Source organism: Myzus persicae, unplaced genomic scaffold (assembly GCF_001856785.1).
Source record: "Myzus persicae strain clone G006 unplaced genomic scaffold, MPER_G0061.0, whole genome shotgun sequence".
In the NCBI taxonomy this organism is placed as follows: domain Eukaryota; kingdom Metazoa; phylum Arthropoda; class Insecta; order Hemiptera; family Aphididae; genus Myzus; species Myzus persicae.
Window position 1 is genome coordinate 161358 of NW_019100504.1, and position 13484 is coordinate 174841.

General features: G+C 33.2%; 2 protein-coding genes across 2 annotated transcripts; one reads left to right on the forward strand and one right to left on the reverse strand.

Annotated features, from left to right (window-relative positions):
- Positions 1-330: 330 nt before the first annotated feature.
- LOC111028832 lies at positions 331-2277 on the forward strand. The gene is made up of 3 exons (XM_022307595.1): positions 331-921; positions 1275-1552; positions 1647-2277. The coding sequence occupies exons 1-3, from the start codon at positions 687-689 to the stop codon at positions 1719-1721; spliced, it is 588 nt and encodes a 195-aa protein (XP_022163287.1). The 5' UTR covers positions 331-686; the 3' UTR covers positions 1722-2277.
- A 2756-nt stretch (positions 2278-5033) lies between these two features.
- Positions 5034-12817, reverse strand: LOC111028681. The gene is made up of 2 exons (XM_022307415.1): positions 11553-12817; positions 5034-6759 (listed from the first exon to the last, which is right to left on the reverse strand). Exons 1-2 carry the CDS (start codon positions 11998-12000, stop codon positions 6086-6088), a joined length of 1122 nt encoding a protein of 373 aa, XP_022163107.1. The 5' UTR covers positions 12001-12817; the 3' UTR covers positions 5034-6085.
- Positions 12818-13484: the final 667 nt, after the last annotated feature.

The window sequence follows — 13484 nt, forward strand, 5'->3', positions numbered from 1 at the left end:
TATTAAAACTTGTATCCTTTCCATTAAATCCATCGCGGAGGTCTTCTTCTTCGCGTACCTATCCAACCGGATGTCTTATCACCGTGTATACAAACGATATTGTGTATACATATACATGCAGGTACCTCCTCCCATATACATTTATATACGTATATATTATAAATTATATATAACATACTTGCGTCGCGTGTGTGTGCGTATATAAAACCGTATAACCCACTTACCACCGCGATCACGTGAAAGTATTCGGTCAAGGTCCCCCCCGGGTACCACGGCCACGGTCGGTCAATCGGGTACCCGTCGCATACCTACCGGCGGCGGCGGTGGCACGTATATTAATTTTCTATTCGTTTTATACGCGTCGATCTAAGCGTTCGGAGGGCATTCGTTTCGGACGTCGCGATCGCGTTCCAACGTCCTCTCATCGCACTCGTCATATTCGGTATTTACATTATTATTTCTATCGTTTTATAGACTGTCAACAGTCACCTAACGTAGGTATATCATAATATCATACGCCACCGTAGTCGTCTTAAGCTGCGTCGACGGCCGTCACCGGGGTCCCGTCTCTATACTCAGTCGTTACCGGTCTCTCACGCCATTCGGTCAACACGATATAGTATTATAATTTATAGTAAAATACCCATCGCGTTTCCGACTCGGCTTTTCGTGTCGGCCCAAGGAAAATGTCACTTTCCGCTTGCGGTCTCGCCGTTATCGCGTGCGTCGCGGTGGTAGTATTGCAATGTGCCGTCGATTCGACTGACGCTTTGCCAACCACAGATCTATCGCTGCAGTCATCTACACCGCTGTCGCTGTCATCGAGAGACATCGAAGACGAAGTACTCGGCACGAGTGCCCTGACCACTACGTCAACCGGTGTAGTGGTTGGTGATTATGCGGTCAAGGATACGGCTTTGGGTAAATATCAATTAACGGTTTCTCCGATACGTATATATTACACGAGGTGTGGAACACGCACGGCAAATGATGCGACTGCACCAGCACTGTAATCGGTATATAAAGTACAATTGTACCTATGCAAACACATTTATATCAATACTAAATAGCATCCATTATATTTTTTGGATGGCCTAAGAAATATATATTTTACTGTTTATGAAATCTATATATATATATATCATTTTCTAGAAATAAGCTGTCCACCTCTATAGTTACTTCTATACAAATAATATATATGTAAACGTTTGAATTATTTGTTCTATTATATTATAACAGATTAACAGGTTTAAATCGTTTGTTTGTAATTACAGTGGACAATGAAAAGGGCCACATTAAACCTATCAAGAAAAAGAAACCTTTGGGCAAACACAAGAAGAAAAAGCATTCGTTTAAAGATAAATTCTTGCCTCTGCTTTTAATACCATTTGTTATTCAAACAATGCTAATACCATTTTTCATAATGAAACTGAAATTGTTAGCTTTGAAAGCAATGGCAGTGGGCAAGTTCGCAATTTTGTTGATCGCTTTTAATATGATGCGCAATTGGTCACAAAATGCACACAGTACTTCGATTCGTGGCTCATCTGGGGTAATTATTAATACTGTCTGACATTTAATTACGTTTGACATAGCTTCAATAACAGGCCTAATTAACTAATTAAATATTTTAAATCGTGTTACAGGATTCATTGCTCATGGCTCAAAATTACGGTTTCAACGGTGTTCCGGAGTTCGGAGCAATATTTAATGGCCGTTAGTAACTGACCGACTTTTTGTAATGCTTTATAATTTATTAAATTTATAATTTAATGCTCTCTGCACACGTTCGACATCGGACGTAGTGCTAAATCAACGTAAGACTATTTATGAACAAAATCACCAATGATGTATTATATATTATATTAATGAATGTAATATTTCGTAAGGTACATTACCTACATTTTATTATATAGTATTTTATCATTAACCATGTCTCAAAATTAGATTCAATTTATGTTATTTTGTGCCTTATATCTATATTATAATATTGTCATAATTATCATAAGTTATAGAACTATTATATAATATTATATTTTACATTTTGTATGTATATTACCACTATGTGGCATGTATAACTATCGGTGTATAATTATTATTTTGATAATTTAATAAATTAAAATACGAATAAATAACAATAATTATTATAAACAGGAAGGTACGCAAGTATTTATGTCTATATTTACTGACTCACTATTAGACAGAGCTATTAGCTATATACAATGTCTTTTTTTATATAAATTGTGAATAAATATACATTTTGAATCGGTTAGCGACTATAGTGTTTACACAATATATACCTGTCTAGATACCTAGCAAAATATCTATATTATACATTATTGTCTTAACTGCTGCAGTTGATTCTTAAATTATATAGTTTATTTCAATAAAAAATACATAATAATTCATTTTATTATAATAATGACGCAGGGGTAAAATTAGTAGAAGTAATTGTATTTTAGATAAATGTTAATACTAATTATTATTCTTCTATCCTTTTTATACATCATACATATTACATAGATAAACAGTTGCCTGCAGTTGTAGAAGAGCCATTTATAAGTAGTTATATAGCCAATAGGTTTACCTAGAACTCTTCAAGTTCAAGTGACATACAAAAAAAATTACCTAACATTTACATCACATACTATATATTTAAAAATGTATTATTATAGTAATAGTTTTTAGTTTTAACATTTTAACAAACAGCCATTATAATATAGTAGGTATGTATAGTCGGGCTGAGCATGTAATGCCGAAGGTAAATGAGAGACAATTTAGTATCGAAGTACATTATACTATGTACATTTATAAAATATTTATGCATTTCATAAGTTACTGTAAGTCAAATATAATATTGGTAGCTTTAATATCCAATCATAATTATTTCAATAGTTAATAATATTAATGAAAATGACATGTCTTAACTATTTTAAGTACTATTAGTGTCTAATTATTGTCGATTTCTACTAAATAGATTAAAGATAACACTAAAGTAGTTATGGTATATAATATATATATATTTTTAAAGAGTAATTTAAAGCATTATTTTAACGTGAACAAATACATCCAGAGACACGTTAAAAAAATATCGGGAAACTCACTCAGCTGCATTAGCAATAAAAGGTGTCAAGTGTACCTAGTGTCATTGAGTGGGTCACTGTAATGGATGTTTTAAATTTAAATTAAATAATCACTATCATTCCATATAAATGACGATTATGAGTCAACATGTATAAATAAGTATATTTTATGATATATTGATATTCCTATATTAATAAATTATTATAGTTATTCATTTTATTATTAATTGAATTAATTAACTAACAGTAGGTTGAATTAATTACTGACAAAAGAAACCATAACATATATTGTACCTATTAATTATTGTAATATTGTTATACCGAATATTCCTAATATTATAAGCTGTTATTAACTTGGAAGTCAATATAACGATGTAGGAATCCTCCGTTAGGTTAGTGAATACTGATGTGGCGATGTGAATAGGATCATCCTACGAATAGCTAGCTTAAAATTTATCTAAATATTTTGAAAATAGAATTATAAATTAATACAAGCAGTAGTGAAAAGTTGGAGCCATCACTATAAAAATTGAAATTTCATTAATTTTCAACTATAGTCTATAGCCTATAGGTATTATAGTTTCTAGCAAACCTTTGTGATTCGAAACAATATTATGTAAACATTTTAACTCCAACTACTTGTAAAAATTAATTGTGACTATATATTTTTAAATTTCTATCGGAACAACTTATGAGGGATCTTGTATTAATTATTTATCAAAGTTTTTAACACAGTAAAGATATTCTAGGAGTTTTTAAAACAATCAGGAAACACAAAAAAGTTTTGTTTTTTTGTAATAGGTAACTCAAAAATAAATATTCAAAAAATGTTCTATAGGTTAAACAACTTGATTATTTAAGACAAGTTTCTTATAAGTTGTTATAAGTAAAATTAAGTGGTTCTACCGTTCATAAAAATCAAAAAACCATGTTATCACAATTTTTAAATATACGAGTACTTTAATTTTAAATTTGGACGAGATTAGACATTTTAACAAAGAATAATGATTTTAGTTATGTTGTTGTAATTTAAAAATATTATTTGTGGACTGTGGGTACTAGAAACATTTAAAGTAAATATACCATTCAATTTATACACACAATGACTTTTCCAAATTCAATGTTCCCGTTAAAAATGAATTCAACCTATACTGTATTATCGGCAAAATTAATGAATTACTCAAATTATTTACCGGTGTTGACTACAAAAATATAATACCATTTCAGATTGTTGTCCTCACGGCTCACAGATGAGTGAGGGGTGAAACGTGTGTAATGTATATAACATTTATCATTTCAAGTATTTGAAATATTGATAAACCAACTAGAATAAACGAGGTACTTTTGGAGATTAGTGAAGTCACTCAGGATAGTGTTTGACATGAAAATATAAATTTATAATATAAGATGAAGTCTTGGGGCTTATATTTAATACTATGTGGTTGTTGCAAATGTTGCCAGAAGAATGCGTATGATAACAACAGATGACTGATTAGATTTCTTATTTCTTATAATTAATATAGCTTTTTGTAGTGTTGGTTAAATTACTTTTAAAAAGTAACTACTAAGTTACTTAGATTAAAAGTTACAAAATAAAAAGGTGACTATAGATTACTTTTTCGCAACCAAAATACAAAAGTAAAAGCGTTACATTTCTTTTTTTTTAATTGGAATGAATTACAGTAAAAAGTACCCAGTACCTGATACCAACGGCTATTTAATGTTCAATATGATTACGGAGTACCTATACTTATGTATCTGACATCTGCACGGTAAATTGACCTATTGAAACATTTGAGCATGAAAATCTTTTGACTGGTTTTTTCGATATTTTAATTAAATCAGTTATAATAGGCAATAGAATTATTATGATTTGTTTATTTTAAAAACATATATTTATCAATATAAATAGGTACAATTTAAATGTATAATAAGAAAAGTACAAATAAATAGTAGTAATATATCATTTTTCCATTTTCAGATCAAATAATGAGTCTACTGTCTTTTACACAAAAATTACATTGTATTATAAATATTTTAAACATTAAATACTTATGTTTCATGTTCTAGTATAAGCTCACCAGACGTAGATTGCAAATCATTTGTACAATTTAATTGAAAAGACAGAATTTCATTTTTACAATAAATTAGGTGTCGTATTCGTAAATTTATTTTAATATTAACTTAATTGAGTGTGGATATTTTGAACAGTAAAATATTTAGTAATAACGGATACTATAGTATAATAGTTTTGGTTTGTTTATTGCGGTATAAGAAGTGTTAATACCTAGGTACTTATAACTATAGGAAACAGCTAGTCTATATTTCTATAATAACTAATAATTATTCTCTATAGTATTCTGCTAAGTAGTTTAATTGGCAAACCAAGTATGTAAGAATTACGCATGGTCAGGCACGAAAACAGCGTGTGTGGCGGAGGCCCCGGGGTGAAAGAGATTAAAATGTTCTCAAAAAATTATTTTTTTGCCACGGCCGTGGACGATTTAATTTGAAAACTTTTATTTGTCTCCTTTTATTGTACCTCCCCTTCAGATATTGTGTTTTGTAACGTGCCCAAGCATGGTAATTTATAGTATTTCGGTGATAGTAACTACTACCGTTACAACTCATCTAATAGGTAGCTACGGTTAAATAATATAATATAAAAAATTAATAGCAATATTGTATAATATTATGTTTACAATATTTATACGGAAACGTTTTTCCATTTGTCTGGAAAGAGGGCAGGCACCTTGCGTAATAAGCGTGTCGTACGCATCATATAATTATATCGATATAGTTTAGATATAATAATACAGTAAAACCTCCCCTAACTTACACATCTAAATACCTGACGTTTTTTTGAGAACAAACTACAAGCTATCAATAGAATGAATCCTCTGAATGGCGACATGGCGTACAGTATCTTCTCGAGCAATAGACACAATTTCAGCGACAGAGAGTGTCCGGTATTCAGAGGTTTCACTGTATTATGATATCGGTTATCCTAACCACCGGTGATAGACACTATTGCTGGCAGTCGTTGACTCGGCGCCCAGTTGCAGGTGGTTGTCGCCTCGATGCTTCATCGCGGCGGCGTCGTAGTATTCCTCGCCCGCGCGATTCCAATACGCTCCGCCGCCGCCGCCACCGTTATAATAATAATTGTTGTCGTCGTCATCGTCATCGGCCAGTTGCAGCGGTGATACCTTCGCATAGTTGACCGCCGACGGCACAGGACCGTGCGAGTAGCCACCTGCTGACGGCCCAGGACCGTGCGAGTAGCTGACCGCCGACGGCACAGGACCGGGGGGCGAGTAGCCGACTGCTGGCGGCACATGACCGGGCGCGGTGTGCACGTGCACGTGTATGTTTTTGTCTTGCGAAGGGGGCGGCGGTGATTGCAGTTGCGATGAACGGTCGTAAGGGTCGTGATGGTATCCAGACCAGGCCGAAAATGCAGGCATCGGTGACACGTAGGGATTGTGGGACTTGGACAGCTTGGCCACTAAACCGGTCAAGGCTATGATAAGCAGTATCACTCCGATGGTCACCCCCTTGAGGGTAAGCACGACCAAACCGATCAACAGCGTGGTGATCACGCCCATTTTGTACATCATCGGTAACATGAAGAACAGTTGCATCCGTCGGGGTCCTACGCCGAAAGTCCGAGTGACTGAAAAAAACAAAATTAGGATGCTTTAATATAGATAGGTAATAAATAATAATCGTAGGTGGAATTATAACTGACGGGGAGAGGGGCTTAATACTTAAAATGCAATAAAAAATGTATCGTTTCCCTTGAAATACCATAATGAAAAAGTTTTTATAGATAATATTAGGAAATTATTTAGTTTTTTCTTTAATTTATTTGTTTTTAGACCAATAATGTACAAATTATTTTCTATTTAAAATTTTAAGACTTCATTCTGTTTTATTTTTATTTAAATATTTAAGATTTTAAATTATGGTACAATGTCCTTCCAAATTTGTTCTTAAGCCCAAAAATATCGGAAATACATATGCATAGTTCTCTATGATACGTGTTTTAAGTTCAATCAATTGTCCACTTTAAATAAATACAGCCTTGGCTGTACCTATAGGGTTTTGTTCGGCTCAAGGTAGCGCCGGTCATTAGCTAGGCTGGCGCGGCGGATGAAGTCATGCCTATGATTATCCGTCTCTTTTGCCCAAAATTATTTTTTCGTATACCCATCTTAGACGGTTAGTTACATTATCAGATAACCTCTCCCCCCCCCCAAAAAAAAAAAATTGTCAATGTCAAATAAATTTAAAAGATTACCACTATAGGGGGTTTCAACAATTTTTTACTGATTATAATATGAAAAAATACTGCAATGTAAATTGTACCCTTCCATGGTTACACCTTTGATTGCCTCCATAAAGAACTTCAAAGAAAATAAATAGTTTTTTTCAGTTAAACTATTTATACTAATATTTTTAAGAAAATATTCTACATACAAATGGTACTTTTCTTTTGACATTTTGGACATTCCTTTAAAAAAAATAATATAACATTTTTTTTAAATTTGTTTCAAGGTAGCTTAAAAACATTTGAGGGGGCTAAACTCCCCAATTTCTGCAAAATGGTAATAATATTTTATACATTTTATTAGTAAATATATTGTATTCTATATGTAATGAGTTACATTCGTTTAGTGAACACTTTATAATATACTAATATTCACCATGTAAGTATGTAACCTACCTATGGACAGTGGACATGTATCAACATCGTTAATATGACGATTCTTATATAAGATACACTCACGGATAATATTTTATTTGTTTTTCGAATTCGTTTTACATTTACACTAATCAGGAAAATTTTACATAATATCATAGATAACTTTTAAATGTTCATGTAATAAACTAATAAATACACTATACACTATTTATAATAATTAAAGTTTATTCTTATTCACTTATTAGCCATAAGAAATAATTAAGGGTGCCCTGCTACTCTGCATATTGAGTAGGGTGTACTATTTATCTTCTTAAAAAATACACAATTCAGGTGAGTGGAACGAGTTTGTCACTTATCGATTGTTGCATAATCTGCGCCAGCTAAATTGGCAGTGATTAGCAGTAGGTGTAACCCAAACTAGTCGTAGTATACGTTTTTCTTTTTCAAAATTAATGAACAAAATCTTTACCTTTTTGGTTCGCTGATAATTATTTGGTTATATATAAATGTACATAGATACGTAGAACATACTGTATATTTTTAATTTCTAGCATATTTTGATCAGTGGATAAAAATAAGATTACTTTGGTGTGGTCAGAAAAACAAGTTAGAGGGAGAGGTAAGGATATTAAGGATATTAATCGAACGGTTGACAGCACTTAAAATTTTCAAAGAACTCATCATTTATAACCAAAAAACTAAAACGACTGAGAACGAATTTATGTGGAACATTGTGACGCCTATCATTTAATTGGATATCGAACGATTCTGGACGTCAAATTTTTTGAAACTAAAAATTTAAGTGTAAATAAAAATAAAAATAGTATACGGCTATTTTTAAAATAAGTTATAATAAATGTTTGTTTAGTTATATAAATTAAATGTGTGAAAACATGTTTTCACTTTTAAGTTATAATCGTAAATTATAATAATTATAATCTTACAAAAAATATAGGTATTCAAATTACAAATATAATGGGCTATGTCTAATAAATAATATTTTGTAATAATAGTATAACTATATGTCACTTCCTGGATAGTGTTGGTCAACATAATATTCAAAATATTTTAACAAATTAATTGAATTTTGTATGCATTGGTATTATATTTATTTTTATGTTTACTGTTTTGTTTTTTTATTTTTTCGGTAATTTTTTTTTTACCTCGTTCTTTGTTAGTTCATTAACTCTAAAAACGTATCTTTGACTTATTCTTGACTAACAAAGTGAAGACCAAAATACGACTTAAGCCACTTTTCTATAAGTTATAAAACTTTTTAAAAGTATACCCAAGTTGATTTTCACTATTTATGTAGACTGTAGTATCAGATATCGTGCTCGATCGTTCAATGAAAATTATTAAATATGCTAACGTTTAAAAATGTAACTACGTATACATAATTCAGGGTTTGGTAAGTTCCTAAGTTCACACACGAAACATATCAGGTAAATGGTTACATAAAGAAGTTTTTACTAGAGAAAAAAATACCCATATGTCAATTTCTACACCACGAACAAAAACAAACCAATACAAGAAGGTAAAATGTAATGGATTATTTTGTGATCTGTATGTGTATAATACTTAAACTTAATTACTACTTTTTTTTAAAGACAATCTGTGTAATTTTGTTTAGTAAATAATGGACTGAATTCAATTAAAGATGAAACTAAAGACTTTTTAATGTGACAATAAGAACAACCAAATTTTAACCATATCAACTATTTAAGTTAGACCATTTAAAAAATGTCATAAAGTGGGAAACTTGCAAATTATTTCACTGAAGTGCCAAATATCTTAACACTTTTCAGGTGAGACGAGACACTCAGTGTAATATACCATTAACCTCAGTGATTCTTAACCCCTGGGGTACGTGGTGCTATAGTCGATTCTGGGCATGGACACTTAACGCACGTTTGCATTGTTTGCAATAATTTAATTGTTAGGTATAAATTTAAAAGTTTATTATTATTTTGTACTCGAGCATCGCAACTTTTTTTCTTATATCTGCTTATCTGATATTTATCAAAATGGGATTTATTGTAAAAAATTAAAAGATTACTTATTCGGAAGAAAAATTGTGAAGCAGGTGAAAAAGTCATTCATCAAAGGACTATACTGTGCGCGACTTATCGCGACTCTTATTAAAAAGTTTAAAAAACACTGATGTATAACATAGTTTGATACTCATGGACCTATATCGTGTTAGAAAATAATGTATCAAACAATCAAAAAATAATATTAATCCAAGACAACAACAATAATTAACAAAACTAATGTAAGTGGTTAATTACACAAAAAACACGATGTACTAATTAGAAAGTAAACGCATCTCTGCAGGAGTAGTGCTATAGGCTCAGCCAAGTTAACAAATTATAAGTTGAATAAACTATTGTACCTAGTATACACGGCAAACCAGAACAATGCTAATAATTGTTGAGAAATCGGCCAATATCCCAGATCCCAGGTCATAACAACTAAACCTATAGTTTAAAAAAATAGTAGGTTTACGACTTGCCAAATCCTTAATAATTTTTTCTTAGAATTTAGTATATTATAAAGAGTTTTTAATTCTATGTATTAAACATTTTTTTTTTAAGTTTTACTTACTTTACGTGTTTAAATGCGGTCAATTAAAATAGTTAAACGAGGGCAACCAAATTGAGTCACTAGGAAAAAACCATATTGCCATATTGGAAATGCGTCTCAATGATAATAATCATATATTCTATTAATGCATCTATTGAATTATACCTACTAGTAGGTATAGTACATTTATATTGTATTATAAATTCTTATAATAGTATAATACTGTAGTATCTACGCCGAACACGTTTTAATAATAATAGTAATTAGGAATTCAATTTAAAAAAGATGATAGCTGTAAATCGTATAATTTTGCATATCGATAAATTTTATTCAAGAATCTATACTAGCGAGATAAAAATCTGATTCATGTCGTAAACATTTTAAATATTAAGTTTCATGTAGGTAAATATTTTAGATGTTAATGAATATAACTGTTTTTTTTATGTTTCATTACCTATAACATTTATAATTAGGTTTATGCATTTCTACGATATATGTGTATACAGAATTACTTAGCAGTCATGACATTTTGTAACTGTTAAATGTCACATGAGTACAATATTTTGTTTTCATTAAGACATTTTAAAGATAATGTTAAGAAATTGAAATAATATAAAATATTACAGACTTATTGGTGTATTATCACAATGGATATTTAAAGAGCCTCATAATATTAATTTTTTGTTATGTTTATATTATAATATTATATGTACCTTATTCTTAAGCTATGATAATTATATAGGTAGGTTTCCTTTTTTGAGTTTTGTTTCGATTTGATTCACAATATCTGTATGTTAATGTTGTATGAAAATATCTATAGTGCAAATTATCGTAAATATATGCGTATAGTGTGACTATATTTTGAGGATTTACACTTAATACATTTTTCTAAATCAATTTTCATTTTCTTGATAGTAACAAAATAAATATCTAAGTGACGAGAAAAAAGTATGTTCGAGGTAGGTACCTACAGATTGATAGAGTATAGATAATATAGTATAATACTATACATGTATATTGGTACCCAATATCATTCTGAGTTCCGCTGCAGATACCTACCTGGCTACCTATACATGCAATAGCTCATTATAAGTTAGTTAAAAGTTTATAACGATTTTAAAACGGGTCGATTTCAACGGACACCGCTGTGTATAACGACTATTTATCATATTTACCGGAACTTTGCGAATCGTCGGTGCGTCGAGTTACGCCGAGTACGTATCGCTGCTGCTCTCGATCCTTGTAGACGTTCAAGTCCAGCCCTCGGACAACAGCGTTGCGCCAGGATAGCCGATGGTTGTCGAAAACGGCGTCTGCTTGAGCCACGAGGTCGTCGGGCAAAGACCCCGACGCCACCGTCAATCCACCTGTGGCACGGCGATCGGAGTCGACCGTTTCCAGCCACAAGTCGCCCGCCAGCCGACGGTCGTGCGTCGATTCGCGTACGCGGCTCAGAGCACGCGCGATCATCGACCGCAATCCCATTGGTCCCGGCGCGGCGACTCGGTCATCGCCCCGGTAATCCGCTGGCTGGACATCACTGGCAGCATCGCAGCATCCCGACACCAACGTCGCCGCCGCGTGCAGAAGCAACGGCACGATACAGAGCCCGGTCCACCGCATGGCGATCACTGGCCGTCGCGGAAGTTTCGGCGCATGGCGGTGCAGGTGCGCAACACGAACGGTCGAACGCGGCGGATTTTAATTAATATTATTGATAGTAGTGGTAGTAGTGGTAGTAGCAGTATCTACGGAGTCGTTGTGGAATGGCGAAAAAATGATTTGTTCAAAACACCACCACAACCGGAAATTTAGCGCGGACGATGTGCGACGATGATGCGACTTGCTCCGGACGGACCACCGCGGACTGCTATAACATGTCTGCCGGCTTTTTGGCACTCGTCGCCATATTATATTATTATATTATAAGTAATATACAGTCGATTATGATTCACCGCGTGGTTACCGGGTCATCGTCAAACGAACGTGTACATTCACTCAAATCACTTTCGCGCACGTATGAATGACAAATGACAATAGCGCGTGTGCTGCTGCCGGAGAAGCGACAATCGTATGTAGGTACGTACCTACCTCGTGCGAGTGCGTATCTATATTATATATAGAGGTACTTATGTACAATTGCCGCAGTACATATTATATATATGTGTGTGTGTGTGTGTGTGTGTATCTGTCAACGCGACCAATCGAACATTCCGTCCTCGTCTTCGGCCCACATAAATTAATTTTTTATATTATTATTGTCATCATATCGTTGTTATTGTTATTAAATGCGCGGCGTGTTCACGTAGATAATATAATATAGTATTATAATAACTGTATTCGGCGCGTGTGCGATGCGTTCGTGCGGTGGCCACGTCGTATCGTACAATGCGCGTGTTTCTCCGCGTTGTCGCGTTGCCACTGCGGCGGTCACTATATTATATATACGCGCAGGTATACAGCATTTATTTATTTGTGTGTGTGTGTGTGTGTGTGTGTGTGTGTGTGTGTGTATGTGTGTGTGTGTGTGTGTGTGTGTGCACGATGTACCTAGCCCAACAGAATGTATGCCGGCCACTGCAGCGCAGGCCGACGGACGATAATAATTATTGTTCCGTGCGCGCACGCTTCTCATATATATATATATATATATATAATATGTATTTAATACGTCTATGTCTATGCTACTCGTGTATGTGTGTATGTGCGTGTAGGAGTGTGTGTGAGTGGTGTACGCTGCCTACAAGACGACCGACTACATTATTATGATCCGGATTCCTACGAATCACGACCTGTGCGAGTTGTTGGTATATAATATAATGCAGTACACGATATAATATGTTATCTTCTTCATTCCACTCGTCTAGAATTATAATTAATATTTATAGGTACTAGGAACTAGATATATATATGTTTAAGAACTAGTTTCTGTCCCTCCCCCACTGTACATATACATATGCTACATAATATATTATAGAAGCGTACGCTCCTTATTGGGATACCCGAATACCTCTATAAAAGTACGCACACGCGTGAAACAGCCAAAAATCCATTTTACTGGGTACACGTTTTAGTGGCCCGATAGTTAAACAAACCTTATTATGCTT

Bases quoted from the DNA above. Each gene is read 5' to 3' on its own strand.
- LOC111028681 (XM_022307415.1), bottom strand. From the start codon at position 12,000: ATGCGGTGGACCGGGCTCTGTATCGTGCCGTTGCTTCTGCACGCGGCG. The intron at 6,760-11,552 runs GTAAATATGATA...TGTTTTTTTCAG, and splicing joins CGACGATTCGCAAAGTTCCG to TCACTCGGACTTTCGGCGTA.
- LOC111028832 (XM_022307595.1), top strand. From the start codon at position 687: ATGTCACTTTCCGCTTGCGGTCTCGCCGTTATCGCGTGCGTCGCGGTG. The intron at 922-1,274 runs GTAAATATCAAT...TTGTAATTACAG, and splicing joins GGTCAAGGATACGGCTTTGG to TGGACAATGAAAAGGGCCAC. The intron at 1,553-1,646 runs GTAATTATTAAT...ATCGTGTTACAG, and splicing joins CGATTCGTGGCTCATCTGGG to GATTCATTGCTCATGGCTCA.